Below are 16,420 nucleotides of genomic sequence, written 5' to 3' on the forward strand. Positions count from 1 at the left end.
AACAATAGAACTAGAGGAAATGTCCTTAAGTTGTGCCAAGGAAGGTTTAGACTTGATATTAGGAAGAATTTATTTGCTGAGGGAGTAGTCAGGTGTTGGAACGGATTGCCCAGGGAGGTGCCAGAGTCACCGGCCCTGGAAGTATTCAGAATATGCTCTCATTGGCATGGTGTTTTTTTCCTGGGTTAATGGTTGGACCCAGTTATCTCAGAAGTCTTTTGTAACCATGACAATTCCGAGATTCTGTGAACACCAAGTACAGATGAGCCCTTAAATTTCTCCAGGTAAATATCACTGACCTTCTAAAAACAGAAAAACCTGCAAAAATATGCTGCAGGGACTAATCTCAGGTTGTGTCTGGGCTCTTGGTGACATTTACCCATCCCTAGCAATTTTTTATACAGTAAACAATACCGCACAGTCAATTCCTTTGCAAAGGATTTTCATATCTCACATGAAACCATCCCAGCTCTGCAATGAATGTCAGTGAATGCTTCATCATATTAAGCTGTATGAGTTCCACCCAGGTGAGGAGATGACCCAGCAGCAGAAGGACCATCACATCCCTGTGGCCAGACACCACATGGCTGTCATCCTCCCGGCTGACTGGGAAACAGTCCCACGTCTCCTTAAATATCTTTCTCCCTGCTTTGGAGACTGACACAGCATTAATTTCCAGCCTCACTTCCCAAGGGAGTAGATGGACACAGAAGGAGCTTTTTCTCCACGGAGTGCCCTGCTAGCAGCTCTGTTATGAGCAAGCAGGAGGAAGGTCCTTTGCAGGAGCCTTGTGCCTCAGGAGGGTCAGTACATTACGGGTATGCTGGGAAAGAGGCCACAGCAGTGAGCTGGAAAATGTCTTTTCACATTTCTCCTTTAGAAATCTACTTTATTTTAGGAATGTTCTCTTAGTCTTACACAAGCTCTGCACAGGAGGTATGGGCTGCTTTAAAGCGATTGTATGTATGTACACTCCCCAGGCTACACAGGCAAGGCCTCTTTGGAGCCTGTGTGAAACCTGTGTGTGTGCTTGAGAACCTTTCCCACTTGTAAAGCAGTGCGGAGGTTTCTGGGGTGCCCTGTCCCAAGGGACTGGGGACACCGATGTTCCCAGGCAGAGACTCCTGCAGCAGGGGGACGCGGCGCCTGACAGGGACCGCCTGGTCCTCAGGTGAGGCGCTGTGGGCAACAGAGCGGCTTTGCCGCCGGCATTCGCAGCGGCCCCGTCCCGCAGGGGTCCCCTCAGCCTTGCCAGCGGCCACGGACACAACTGCTGCGCCACGGCTGCCGGGAGACCTACGGAGCGGGACCCCGGGACTCCGCCTGCGGGACAGGCGCTGCCCCTGCCCGCAACCAAGATGGCGCCCGTGGCCTCCCCGCCCCTCGGCGGCGGCCCGGGGCGTGTGCCGGAATGCGGGCGGGGTGGACGACGTGGCGAGGCTCAGCCCCCTCCACCGCCCAGCGTTGCCCGGCCGCCAGCCACCCCGGCCCGAGTAGGCACCGGGGTGAGGGAGGGGTGGCCGTGGGGGTCTGCTGGGGGAGGCTGCGGGCGCGGTAGGTGTTAGCGCGGGGCGGCTGATCTCGCCTGGCCGTGGGCAGCGCGGCGGCCCCCGGATTCTCCCACGCTCTGCAGGACAGGGGCAAGGCCGGGGCCGGCGTCTCTGCCTGGGCAGCCGCTGCTCTGCCAGGGCCTGCGGGGCTCTGGGGCCGCTGTGGAGCCCGGGGTGGGGGGGTAGGGGAGGAGGGCGGTGGCTGTCACTGCCAGGCCGGGGCTCCGGAGTGCGGAGTCCGCCCGTCCCCTTCCCCCCCTGGGGAAGGTGAAGCCGTCTCCCCGCCCTCTCCGGGCTCCGGAGTCCCCTCTCCGCAGCCCCGCTGCCCTCATCCCCCTCCCCTCCGTCCCCGTTGACTCTTTGCAAGAAAAGAAAATCAGAAACCGAGACTTCTCTGTCTTGGGAACCGTAAAGGCCAGAGATGAAAGCAATGGGACTTGCCGCCGCGCAGTTCCCGAGGTGTTCTGTGCGGTTTTAAAGACGGATTTGTTTTTTCCTCCTCCACCAAAGGCCTGAAGGGTTGTTTTCACTTCCAGAGATTAAAACCGAAGCGGCTCTGGCAAGGAACGGACATGCCTGACCCTTGTCTGCAGTCGCTTGTGTTGTGCTGCGTTGTTTACCCGAGAAGGAGAGGCTGAGACCCTGTTATTTTCATCGTTGACTTTTTCTCGGGTTATGTTATAATCGTAACAATAAAGTAAAAACTGCGGAAAGAGCACCTGCGAACTGAGCATGGTAGGATCTTGAAAAAAGGTATCGACCAAAAGAGGAAGGGAAGGAATGGCATCGCGGGAGAGGCTGTATGAGCTTTGGATGCTTTACTGCAGTAAGGTAAATATTTGGAGTTGAGATTGTTTGTGTTTACACTCTTGTGTTTGAAAGGTATTTAAAATGTATCTATCACCTTTTAACACATACTTCTTAGAGGTCGCGTAGACTTGTTCTAGCTTCTGGTAGGGGTATAACTGAGCTTCCTGGACTGTTTACAACCTGATCTCTTCATTTGCTTTGTGATTTGTTTGGGCTTTTTTGTGTGTGGTGTGAACTGCACAGTGTTCATGGCTCAGCTTAAGCAGTTACAGTAGCTGTATCTTTTAACTATGTGAATGTGTATGTATTGTATTAATTTAATACACTGCTGTCTATTATTTAGCTTTCTATTTAATGTTTTCTGTGCAGCTTCAGTTTCATTTAAACTATATTAGTGCAAGCCTTACGAAAGAGCAGGTTTATTAGGTTACTCCTGAGTCTTCCTTTGCTGGTTATCACCGTAATATCTCAGTTATCTTTTAATAATTGTGAATTTCCTTCACCTGACAGGAATGTTATTAAGATACTGTGCTGCTTCCATTTGTATTTTACAGTGTTAACAATGTATATGTTTAAAGCACAGTCCTAATGGCCACTAGGTACGTACACAAATTGGATTGCAGATTATCTAAATAGATATCTGTAAATTAAGGAATATACAAGAAATAACTAAAAGCAGGGGAAAGGACTGGCCTGTTGTCATACAGGAGTTTGGTGGCAGTGGCAAGGATAGCTTTGGGTGGCCTTATTCTCTGGTTTTCTTTCGTTGTTTCTATCTGCAGTTTCATGCCTTCTTTATACCGTGGTTTCTTTAATTTTTCAAACGAGTAGGACAATAAGGGTGGAGCAAACATTCTCTGGTTCTTCCCAGTTCATTTCAAGGCCCATATCAAGAGCATGGAATGTGAGACACTAAGTACAGAACATCTTAACACAAGTGCACAAAGCAGTGGATGAAGTTTCCACAAAGCACTCTTGATTGTAGCTTTTTAAAATCTTTTGCGTGAGTTTGCAATCCTAATGCTCTGTGTGCAGTTAAAAATAAAACTGGTGCAAACATAACAGTGTGGGATGACTTTTACAGCTACCCAGGTAGGTGATCTCTTAGGTTGAGACATGTTTGCACAGACCTTTGCCTTTTAAACTGATGTAGTAATGCTAATGGCAGTAGGAAATGGACCAGCACTGGGAGAGATGGGTGTTTTGCCAGTGAATTTCATCGATGTGAGAACAACAGAGACACTCTTAACAGTCTCCAAGAATTGGTGTTTTTCTCTGCTTTGGGAGACAGAGGGCTACAGAGATGAGCCAAGGTCTGAATTTCTTTGCCCACCTGGTCCTTGTTTCTTTTTTCCTTAGTTCTTTATAAAATTCTTTTGCTTGAACCTTCCATTTAAATTGTATACTTTCCATCTGCATGTTGTGTGCATGCTAGCAGGAAGTTTGCATAAATAAAGGAGTGCTAGTTAAAAATTGTGCTTTAAATCACTTAGGGAATGTTTAGTCTCTTTATGGGAATGATGCATATGCAGTCTAGTCAGCTCCTAGGTGTGGATTATGTAAAAAAAAAAAGTTTTAATATAGTAAGCCTCCATGAGCTATTGGTGACTTTTTTAGCCTTTCTTCTTCCAGACTTGTATATTAAGGGCATGATTAAGTGGATTTGTATCTTGCTAAGGACATTCCTAAGTAGGAAAATACATATCTTTTTAAGGTAAAGTAGCTTGTCTTCAAAATTTGAAGGCAACTCGAGTGATTTCAGAAAAGGAGTCTTCACTTTTTCAAAAAGTGCTAGACACAAACCTGTTTTTTCCTTCTTTCTCAACTGCTTCAGGTTAAAATGATGTTTCATTCAGCTTCAGGCAGGGATCCAGCGTAACAGTGTTTCATCTTGGATTAGGTTTGGTGGCGTTAAGAGCAACAGAAGATAGGTTTTAGGATGCAAAACGTTGTGAAGCCTTAATGTAAATGACATTGTTCAGTCATGTATTGAAAACATCTGTGCACTGTACTTTGTTCTCCTTGGAGGCTTTAGGACAATGAGAAACTGTAGCAGTAAATAATCACCAGTGACAGGATACAGTGGTTTAGGGAGAAATATCTTTATACCCCAGGGCTGCCCAGTGAAGTGTATTATCATATCCTGTATGTTGCCCTGTCATGACTTTGTGGCTGACATCCTGGGAAGCAAAGCCAGCAAACTTCTCCAAACTAAAAAAGCTGCTGGAGAGCCACAGTTGAGTAAGATCAGAATTTTTTTATGCCACAAATCCCAAATATGTTGCTTTAGTTTTTGCAGCCTTGTTGAAGAAAGCATCAGTGAAATCCAAGCTCTTTTTTTATGTGATGCTTCAGATTGTGGCTAGTAAGTTGCCTTGTTTGTCTTGCCTTTCTTAGATACTCAGGATAGTATGTGAAATACAGCACCCTGAGCTACCTCAGCACGGCTTTTCAAGGCTTTTCAAGGCTTTAAAGTGATGAATAATGTTGTGTCACTGTCTTGCAATATATCCTGGGTCATGACTCTTGTTCTCTGTGATCACTTGACATCTCTGGCAGAGTCAGGTGTCAGCTGCAACTACTTTTGAGCAAAGTAGCATTAGGAAGGCATATTTCTGTTTGGTTGCCTTTTGTGAAGGACATTTAGGCAAACAGCAGCATGGAACTAGAATCTCTGAAGAAGTCTTCTTTGGATTACAAGATATATGATGTGGTTGCCTATTCTTTTTTTCTTCCTCTTAAGAGTATGTTCCAGTGACTGCAAAAGTTCATTTTTAGTTGATATCCAGCTGTTTGTAATCTAAGTTTCTAATCGAAGGTTGTGGTTTGGCTTTGGAATTTTTTTCCTGCTTCTGTTCCCCTAAAAATGCTCCTGTAAGGTATAGGTACAAGGCTGCAGATTATGGTCTGCTGTTTAAGATGGCCAGGGAAAGTGGTAGCCACACATGATTTACAGTGCTTCTGATGTTGGATGGAAGCAGTTTAAAAATTAATTAGATTTAATGAAGTTTAGACTTGAGTCACTGGAATTGTATCAGAACATTGTGTTGCTAACTCTCTGAACAGTTCCTGCCTTTAGTTTTTAGGTGGTTTTTGGGTTGGGGTTTTTTTGTGGGTTTTTTTGGTGGGTTTTTTTGTTGTTGATTTGTTCTGTGTTTTTGATGTCAAATTTTCTGCAAAAAAAGCATTGTTAAGCATACAACTTGCTGTCACACTTTTTTGATTCTTTTATTTTTTTTTCTGTTCTGTTCATGTCTAGTGCTGTTATTCACTTGAATATTGATATAAATGCAAGCTGCTATCATCTCATCCAAGTGTAAGAATGTGTGTGTTTTAAGATAGTTGAAATTTGTATAGAATAGATGACAGAAGCCCTTTCCATACAAATCACAAGGAGAAATTTTCTCCTGCAGGCTGAGTAGACAATGACAAGGTTTTCAGTTCAAAGCTTTCAATAACCCATAGGGGAGCACAGTCACTTCTCACAGAAGTGCCTAAGCAGCCATTGCCTGAAAATACATCAGGAGAAGAGCACTATTAGGTGAACTGAAGTAGTCTGGGAAAAGGAGATGCTTTCATGTATGTCTGTGATCTTTTCATGTTCATTTTGACTTGGTTAATCTCTACTAGTTTTGCTCTGTAGCAGTAGACCAGCATGGCTGTAATAATATTACTATTGTAATATTGGCTGATTAACCTTTTCTTAGACGTTAATTGTGTATCAGTATACAAAATTAATTCATGTTTTATCGTGCTCTGAAGTTACTGTAGATTCAAATTAGAGAGACTCAACCTCTATGTTATCTGTAAGATTTTAACTATGTGTATTTCATTTTCTCCAGTGGTTCTGGTAGGTGTTTCAGACTTTTAGACATATATATGTCAATATTTAAGTTTTTTTTGTTTTACTCAATGACCAGATACCCTTTTATATGGAAAGATATTTTTCTCTATTAAAAAAAAGAAGCCCAGTTGCCTTCATGTAGGATTTTGTAAATGCAGGTACTTAGCTGTCACATGCACCTCAAAAATTCCCAGTTTTCTTTGTATTGCAGTGGTTCTGAGCTTTTCCTTGCACTGTCATCTTCAGTAGAGCCCTGATGTTTAAACATGGCCTTATCTTGTAGGTGATACAATACTTTGAAGGGAAAGTTCCAAGTCCGTTCTTCAGCCATCTTCTAGGCTGTGCTTCACGTTTCAGAGGGGGAACATTCAGTCATAGGATCCTCAGTATAATAGGGTCTCTCTGTGTTAGCAGTTTGAAAGCTGATCATAATGTTCTGGTCTTTCATAATGCAGAGAGCTGAGACAATCACATCTCTTGCTGTGTTCAGAGCAGCAGACTTGGGTATCAGCTGTCATCTTAAATGTGCTTTCTTGTCTTGTGCTCTACTTCTCATTTGTTCCTACAAAGTCTGATTCTAGTGAGGTAAATGTGTTGTAATTTTCTCTCTGGCATAGTGAAGGGTATCTATATATTATAAATATATTCTCATTTATTACTGCAGCATTGAAAGCAATATGGTATGTGTTTATAGGAGAGCATTTTCTAATATTAAATCAAAAGCTGGACAGAAAAAAAAAACAACATTAAATGGGATTTACATGCATTATTCTAAAAATGTCCAAAAGTGGTCAAATTCCTGTTACCTTGAGTTATTTTTTCGTCATCTGGGGTCATTATAGGCTCCTTACAGGAATCACGAGATGACTTGAATGAGAAAGTCATTGGTCTTGGGAGAAATAGTTTTTTCTTTGCTAGTCAGGAGCTGATGACTGTAATGAGTGAAGGGTTACAAACTGTGGTGTGCCAGCAGTGTAAGATTTTCTGGAATTATGTTCCTGTCTGTATTATTTGAAGACCATTGGTGTGCAAATAGTTACAAGCTGAAGCTTTAAGAACTAACACCTGCATTTAATTGACTGTTATATTCACATTCCGAGTGCTCAACAAGTCATTTAAATTAATGTGCACTCTGTCTTGCTAAACTACCCTAACTGGCTGCCACTTACCAAAGGGCTCCTGTCTACTGTCAGCATCCCTTCAGTTGTGTTTTACAATCTACAAATTGCCTCCCAGACAATATTTTGTAGTTCAATTTAGTCCCTCACCCACATCAGAAGATCAGGATATGTGATGTGATGTTCAGGAAGTGACAGCGAATGTTCAAAATATTATGAAATTATAAATAATGGTTCAGCAGTTTATATAAAATACTATGAGGTTTTACTTGTAAGAGATTTTTAACTTGTGTCTCTGTATGAAATTGGAGAATGTTTGTAAATAAACTGAAGGAGATCATGATCAGATCAGCTTTTAGATAAGACTTTTGTAGGGCTGCATAAAGCAGCATGATAGAACTGAATTTGCTCAGCTAAATGATGTAGTTGTGTTTCTCAAAGAAATGTGGGTTTAGTGAAATTATGCTTAATTATGGTGAGATGCATGTAATTCAACAAAAATATAATTGTTAACATTAAACTCTAAGCCCCATGTAGAACACTGACCTTTGCATCCCAAATATGATCTCATCTGGACTTAAATTGCTCTTGTCTTCTTTTTGTGCAATTGCTGCTCTGTCAGTGATTCATATCACATTGCTATATATTGCCTTTGTTATATTAGATAAAGAAGTATTCATCTTACAGCTGGATGGAATTCTCAAGTAAGCCAAATGTTCAGTAAAAGTACTTTTTTGTAAGTCATTGTCATAAAAGTTCATGCCTCAACTCAAACTAGGGAGTGAAGATTTATTAAACATTTGCTCTATTCTGAGAGTGTAAATTGTAAGAGTGAGTCACAACTCGCTGCCATGTGTTGGTGAAAGTATCTTGGTTCTGTCTTTGAGATGCTGTATTAAGAATGGATATAGGTAAGAACAGTTAGCCTTCAATTCTGAATCTACTCTCTGCTATTTAAAGAAATGTCTCATAGCCCAAGAATATAGTTCTAATCCTTAAAAATATAGAACTTTTTGTATAAATAACTAGCATTCATATATGAGACACTGGTCTCTTAAATTAGTCCTTACCTTCCTTAATTATGGACTAGGTGACCTTGTGCTGATGGTTGTTCAGGCACAGAACAGAAACTGCCACAGAGAATGCAGACTTCAGGTTGAAATGAGACAACAGATAAAATGAAACTGACAGAGATGTAGGAAAACCAAAACATTTTGCAAGATAAGGAAAAATTATTTTTGTTTCTTATAATTCTATATTGGGCAATACTTGTCTGTAGCTGCTACCTTTAGATAAAGAAGTCTCTGAGGTTTGTCCATGCCTTTACACTAAGTTTCAGTGTTTTCCAGGTGCCCAGCATGAGGCTGAAATTCCTGCATGTCCACTGTTTTGTGCATTAGCACTTCACAGAATGAATAAGAAACACCCAGTTCTGAACATACTGACAAATGTATTTCAGATCAAGCTTTTACTGAAATGAAAGAATTCAGTGTCTTTTAAGTGGAATGATTTATCACAGAGCTAGAAACACAAGCTTCTGGTTCTCTGTGTTGATGTAGTAGTACAAGGGCAAATTTAATAAACACTAGGCTGCTGTGTGCTATCTGGGTTATGGCACTTTAAACTTGGTCATCTGTTTCAGATCTGGGGATAGCATGTGTCCTGGTGAAAAAATATTGCAGAATCAACCCAAATATGCAGCATGTTTGTGCTGTAATACGGAAACGGGAAAAAGTCTGGCCAGCTGCCTGCTGAACAGCATCGTGGCTTAGAGCCTGAATCTAAATGTTGTCACTAGATCCTGTTAAAATATTTACAGGCTTCAGAAAGGTTAAGCAACTGCTGTAGAAGAGAGAAGAGCTGCTTTAATTACTGAGCTTTTCTTGATGAAAAAAAGTGTACGTAAGAAAGAAAAAACCAAAACCACTGAAGCATGTATGTGTCTTGAAAGTACAGATAAGCATCGAAGCATGCATGTGTCTTGAAAGTACAGATAAGCATCTTTTTTTTTTTTTTTCCAAAGTAATTTGTTCAGAACTTCTCCAATTTATCTTCTAGTAAACTGCAGTAGAGAAGGATGAGAGATACAACAGGGAACACTGAGCAGTTAGAACTATATTGGTACTGTTTTATATTTGACATCTTATTAAGGCTCCCCTCCAAATTGAAACATGAGCTGTTCAATATGTATGCTGCTAAAATATTTCTCTCTGTGTTGATGTTTGTCTGATATTTAAAGCATTCATGATAATCTGTTTTTTCTGATTTATGATTGAGAATTGCATGTACCTTTAGTAAGAATGGGAATAAGTGTTATTAAATGATTGTTTGACCATTCTTTACATGGCAGGTGCAGGACAGGCAGGGGATCAGGCCCAGCCAGCAGGGGTTCAGGAAAGGCAGATCCTGCTTGACCAAGCTTGTTCTATGACCCACCTAGTGGGAAAGGGAAAGGCTGGGGACATTGTCTACCTGGACATTGGCAAAGCCTTTGACACAACTTCCCACAGCATTCTCCTAGAGAGGCTGGTGGGTCATGGCACAGACAGGTGTACTCTTTGCTGGGTTAGAAACTGGCTGGATGGCTGGGCCCAGAAAGTTGCAGTCAATGGAGTTCAATCCAGTTGGTACCCATCACCACTGCTGTTCCCAGGGCTCGGTTTTGGGGCCAGTGTTATTCAATATCTAGATGACGGGATTGAGTGCTTCCTCAGAAAGCTTGCAGACACCAAGTTGGGTGGTGGTGCTGATCTGCTTGAGGGTAGGAAGGCTCTGAATAGGGAATCTGAACAGGTTGGATTGATGGGTTGAGGCAAATTATATGAGGTTTAACAAGGCCAAGTGCTGGGTCCTGCATTTTGGTCTCAACAACACTACAGGCTTGGGAAAGAGTGGCTAGAAAGCTGCCCAGTGGAAATGGGTCTGGGAATGTTGGTTGACACCCAGCTGAATGTGAGGCAGCAGTGTGCCAAAAAGGTGGCCAAGAGGGCCAACAGCATCCTGGCTTGTATCAGGAATAGTGTGGCCAGCAGGAGAAGGGAAGGGATGGTGCCCCTGTACTCAGCACACTGTGACTCCACCTTGAGCTCTGTGTCCAGTTCTGGGCCCCTCACTACAAGAAGGGCATTGAGCTGCTGGAGTGAGTTCAGAGAAGGGCAACCAAGCTGGTGAAGGGGCTGGAGAAAAGCCCTATGAAAGGCTGAGAGAATTGGGATTGTTTAGTTTGGAGAAGAGGAGGCTGAGGGGAGACTTTACTGCTCTCTACAGCTCCTTGAAAGGAGGTCGAAGGGAGCTGAGTGTCAGCCTCTTAAGTAAATAAGGATAGAACTAGAGAAAATAAGGATAGAAACTAGAGGAATTTGCACCAAGGGACATTTAGACTCGATATTAGGAAGCATTTATTCACTGAGAGAGTAATTAGGTGGCCAGAGAGGTGATCCCTGGAGGTATTTAAAAACTGTGTAGATCAGGCACTTTGAGATTTGGAAGCTTTGGTTTGTTTGGGTTTTTTGTTTTGTTTTTTTGTTTGTTGTTTTGTTTTGGGTTTTTTTGATGGGTGTGTTGGCTGTTGGTAGTGGTGATCTTGGGGACAGCTTTTCCAACCATGAAAATTCTGTTACAGGGTGACAGGTGACACTGCCAACCATGGCTGTGTAGAATTAGGAACTAGATTTAACTCTATAGGAATGACTAATTATTCTAGTGCTTAAAAGCAGGGTCTTTTTTAAAAGAATGAGGATATTTAAGGGGTTAAATTCCTAAGGCTTTAAAAGCTTTTGAATGTTTTATCTAAAGGACATTTGAAGAAGACATACTCAAAACCTCAAAATAAATTAATGGTTAAATACTACTCTTACAAAGCATAAAAATCAAAGCACATGCTAAGTGTTTAATTATCTAATAGACAGCACTTTGACATAAAAAATTCACTTTATTTAAATAACAGGCTTTTAGACTGATGTGAGGGATAGGGATAATGACAAATTTTTGAGGACATATTCCCAAAGCTTGAATGAAAACAGTGAATGAAATTGCTTTTAATTATTAATTTAAGAAAAAATTTTACTCCTTTTTTTTTTTCTCTGTTGGTTATCATTCACCAGAATCTGCCATTTAAAAACTTCAGAAGGAAGGGAAGGCAGAGGTTGTAAAGGTAGCACTTACATGGGAAAGAATTTAGAAATAATGCCAGAAATGTCTATCAAAAGCAAAGTGAAAATGAAGCAGTTCAATTTTGACACCCTTAATAAGAAAGCAGGATTATTTTTTGTAATATTAGTAATAATTCTAGGAAAACATTGTAGCTTCATATGGTTTACTGCCTGTTTTAACTTGGGATATGGAAGGACAATATAAGAACTGAAAAAAGTTATTTAAATTTCTCATAAAAACATCATGCAAAAAGATTAAATGCTTGGCTTCTGTGGAAGAGTGATTAGAAATGTTAGCCTAAGGTACAAGGCCCAGAGTTTCCAGTGACGTTATCCCCATAAATTCTGTACCTAGTGGTTGTGGTAGATGAAGGCTTCTTGTAAGGCACCTTACCATCTCTATGAATATTTGGCTAATGCATTGAATTATATAAAATTTGGCATTCCTCTATGTGTGCTTTCTCTGAATTTAGGATTAAATGGAATGGAGAGTTTTCTTGTTAAATGACTGAAGCTCCATGGGAACTGTAGGCTAAATGGTTTAGCATGTTGAGGGAAGAGCTTTTGTTTGATGTTCCTGAATTGCTTTTTTTTTAAATAACAATTTAAGCTATATCTCTAGTGTTTACTTTTTTCAAGAGCAAACATGGAATTCAGGAAGTGAAAATACCATTATGAGAAGGGTGATCCTTTAATATTCATTGTGTATAATAACCTAAAATACAAAAAAGTCTCAAAAGTGACAATTAGCACAGAGGCTCAGATATAACTGCATTTTGTCCCCACAGGGCCCTGTACTATTCACTGTGATGGATGGGTAAAAACCTTGGAAATTAAGCAGCATATAGAGAACAAGGGTGTTAATTGTGGAGATCTGACCTGTGCTAATAATTTTAAAACTGTACCAGCAGAATTGCATGGATGCCAAACAGCAGTTGCACAAGTAATTATGTCCTAGTTTTTGAGTCTTTTATTTTCCTAAGGGTGGTTTTAAATAGTGGATTTGGGGTTTTATACCTTCAGGTGGTACTCCCTGTCAATTGTGAAGACATTAAAATCAGAGTTCTGAGTAACAAGATTCATCCCATGGATGGCATAAGTTACATGCCACTTCCAAGCTACGAGGCTGTAACTGTGTTGTCATTCAGAAACAACCCCCCAGAAAATGAGCAAGAGAAAATAAAACAGAGGCTTCACTTTCATTTTAGTAAGCAAACTGTTTTTCCAGTTTTGTTGGGGATCTGAAGTAGAAAGGAAATTGAGTAACAGCTCTACAATATTTACCTTTTTCTTTAGCCTAAGACATTAGTGGAAGACTATTTTTCTTGTTTTGAAAAGAAATAAATTAATTTCTAATGTGTGTGAGCTAAATTTTACCATGATTGATGGCTATAGGTTTATTTTAGTATAAATCTCTGTGCTAAATGGAATTTTTAAACTTTTCCTAAAACAGTTGTTACGATCATGATTCACTGCTACTCGTCTATAAAACCAAACACCCTCCCCTTTTCCTTTTAGTTCCAGAAATGGAACAGAATGCTTGTGTGGATTTAAAAAAAAGAGATTTATAATTACTTGCCAGAAGCATTTCTTGTTTTGGATCAACAGTGGATTCATAAATTACTATTGTGATTAAAATCAAAAGTTGTGTGCAAAGGCGTTGCCCTGGATAATTACAGTCGATTGATTGAATTTATCAAGGCAATTTAGCCAGTTTTGAATGGTTTGTGATGAAGCCTTTCATTCATTCTGGTTGTAATATTGCCATTATAACAAAACTTTTCAGGTTTTATATTGGTGCTTTATAGATTTGAGAGGTTCACAAAAAGTATAAACATTTGGACATTATTCAGAATAAAGGCTGCTAGGAGATCTTGTGCTGAAAATGTTGCCTTTTATGTCTGAGAACATGAAGAGGAAAAAACTGCCTTAAAACAAACCTCATAATGCCCCAATGAATCCTTTATTTCAAACAGTGTTGTCAGAGGTTTTACAATTCTGAATTATGCAGACTTCCAATTAATTTTAAATCTATTACATTCACTAGTAAAATAAAGACAATATTTAATGTTGAATTTCCTAACCTTTATTTTTATAAGTCTAAATCATCTTTAACACCAAGGGATTATTTTTGTTGTAAATATAATACTTGGGGATTGGGGTTTAGTGACTCTAATACCAGTCCCAGTGAGATTTTATGGTAGTGCCTGGGAGCTGCAATCCGCTTTGAAGTGTGACTGACTGAGTGCTACTCACAGCGGTCTGGCCAGGCTGGCTATTTATGAGTGCATGTTAAATTTAATGACTTCAAAGAACTGTCTTGTCAGACAAATCCACCTTATCTGACAGGCGGACTCGGTGCTGCCCTGCAGGGAATTTTTGCCTTTAGAGCACGGAATGTGGCACTGCAAATAGCCTCGGGTGGATCCAGCTTTTGTTTTTAGCAACCAATCCTTCCTGGACGTAGTTGCAGAAATTGTGTCGAGCTTTGCCCTCCTAGTTGTGACTGCTTGCTTGAAACCTTAGTAGAAATGGAAGTTACCATGAAATCTAAAAGCAACACGTCTATAAATAAACACACATTGTTGATTTGAAGCCTTGGTTGGCTGTGCCTGGATCCCACAGGCGGGAGGACTTCAATGACTCTTTTGTATAAAATGTTTCCATTTACTTTAGAGTAAGCAGTAAAACTCCAATGCTACCTTGTTTGTGATGAATTTAAAAAGCGGTATTAATGGTGCAAAAATTAATGTCGAATTTCTTGCATAGGCAAACTAGTTGCTGGGGAAAAAAAAAAAAGACCGAATGACATTTCTGTCATTCATTTTGTCAGTTTTCAGAAAGAGAAAGCCTGTTCCAACAGTGGAGATTTTGGCTATAGTTTTTCTTTCTTGCCTTTTCTAAGGCAATTCTCATTGCCTTAGGGAATGTCATCCCTGTCAGAAGGATATTAGACTCTCCTCCTCTCTACTGCTGGCTTTGTTTCAGTGTTTTTAAATGCTAAAGTTGGTGTTAGCACTTGTTTGAACCCCAGCTTGTCTGGCAGTGTTTACCCACGCTATTGCTATGCATGCTGTAGACCAGTAGACTGGTTTTATTTAGCACTTACTTTTTCTGTCCAGCATTGTACTAACTGGTAAAGAAAAAAACCCCCACCTCTCCAGTTCCTTTGTGGGGTTTTGGTGTGTTGTGTTTTTTGTGGTGGTTGTTATTTTCTGTTGGGTTTTTTTGCTTGGTTGTTATGTTAGGTACCTGTTAGAAACACTGTCTTGCTCAGGTCTGGCAGTAATCTGTCTTTTTTGATATATAAAGAGCTATGACAAATATTATTGTGCCAAGAGGATCTTTTGAAAATGGAGGCTTAAAGAGTGATGTATTGTTTTGCCTGGGTTTGGTTTGGTTTTGGTTTTTTTGTTTTGCTTTTTGTTTTTTTAAAGAACTATTTAAGGAAGAGAAGGAACAAGGAAGCATTTTTAATTTCAGTACTTGTTAACATTTGTTTTTATAGGCTTAAAATATTTTTTTTTCATTACTGCAGCTGAATGGCTACAGCACAGGACTTTGAAAAAAAAAACTTTAAAGGTCTTGTAAAATTTAAAAAATTATGGAGTATATGTAGAAATAATTTGAAAACTAGAATACTTTAGAATAATATTTTAAGGTTCTTTTGAAAGTTATTTATAGCATAGAGTGGGGCTTGTTGGTGGATGACCTTGAGTGCAATATGCCTGAAGTTCTCTTCTTTTTTACAGAAAGATCCAGATTACCTGAAGCTCTGGTTGGATAGTTTTGTTTCTAGCTATGAACAGTTTCTGGATGTGGACTTTGAGAAGCTGCCAACTAGGTATGTAGAATTACAGAACTGTTCATCTTTGTTTGGTATCTGAAACAGACCTGGCTTCAAGCCCAGTCTTGTTCAACGGCACCACTGCCTTTAAACAAAAGAAAGTTTTTTAGCTGTTGAGTGGCACTCCCATTCTTCCAAAGAGCAAGTTGGGTTGGGAATGATTAATCTTGGCAAACAATAGTATTTGCATCATATCAGGAGATGTCATGAGTATTTATTCACAGCTTCTTGCCTGTAGAAATATAGTCATTGTTCCTTGTCAATTTCTTGAGTATTCAGTAAAAGTTGCATATGAGACAGTATTAGTCAATACTTGTGCTTGGGACGTGCATCAGCAGTGACTGAAGAGAAGTGAGTTGTAGGTGAAGATTTCTGTAATTAGATTTCAGAGATTGCTTTAAGATTTATAGATGAGATGAAATGCTTACTGTAAGGTTTTTATACCTTGGCTAAAAATCTTTTAAAAATCAAAAAAGCACAAGTTATAGACATGGAAGTGCTTTCTTTATTTTCATCTCTGCACACTTCAGTTCAAGGCAAGAGTATTGCTGACTTCACTCATGTTGCTAACCTCAGGTTCTCATATGTAATCATGAGGTGGTATTGAATTCCATATTTTGTATTTTGAATCTCTCTGCTGTGTTCTAAGGATTGTGTTTTTAAGACTAAGTTTGCAAATGAGGAGCAGAAACTTAGCCACTGGGTGGATTTTTTTGCTTTTGAGATGCTTGCATGAACCAAGGGCTTTCAGAAAAAAGCCAAATGATGCAGCACTCAGAAATAATGAGGACGGGTAACAGCATTGTACCTGATGTTGCTACTGGTGTTTGAATGCAAAGAAGGCCTCTCCCTGCATGATGGCTCAAGTCCAAACCTTGTTTAAATCAATGGAAATTCTTTAATGGGCTTTGGATCAGATCCTGTTTGAACTGTAAGGAATAGCCTCTACAGTTACAAGGAAATGAATGCTGCAACTGTATCTCAGTGGGTAAAAAATGGCCTTCTTGCTTTTTGTATTAAAATTTTCCTCATTGTGGCTCTGTGAATGCAAAATAGTGCAATAACCAAGACATTCAAATGTGCTATTTCAGAAGATCTGT

General features: G+C 40.1%; 1 protein-coding gene across 1 annotated transcript in view; it reads left to right on the forward strand.

The window, feature by feature from the left end:
- The first annotated feature begins 1,468 nt into the window (after positions 1 to 1,468).
- NBEAL1 (neurobeachin like 1) overlaps positions 1,469 to 16,420 on the forward strand; it is a 76,811-nt gene continuing 61,859 nt past the window's right edge. The window contains exons 1-3 of the mRNA XM_030454002.1: positions 1,469 to 1,554; positions 2,087 to 2,381; positions 15,226 to 15,317. Of these exons, the coding sequence (XP_030309862.1) occupies positions 2,331 to 2,381; positions 15,226 to 15,317 (143 nt within the window). The 5' untranslated portion in view covers positions 1,469 to 1,554; positions 2,087 to 2,330. The remainder of the gene's footprint in view (positions 1,555 to 2,086; positions 2,382 to 15,225; positions 15,318 to 16,420) is intronic.

This window comes from Calypte anna, chromosome 7 (assembly GCF_003957555.1).
Source record: "Calypte anna isolate BGI_N300 chromosome 7, bCalAnn1_v1.p, whole genome shotgun sequence".
Taxonomy (NCBI): Eukaryota; Metazoa; Chordata; class Aves; order Apodiformes; family Trochilidae; genus Calypte; species Calypte anna.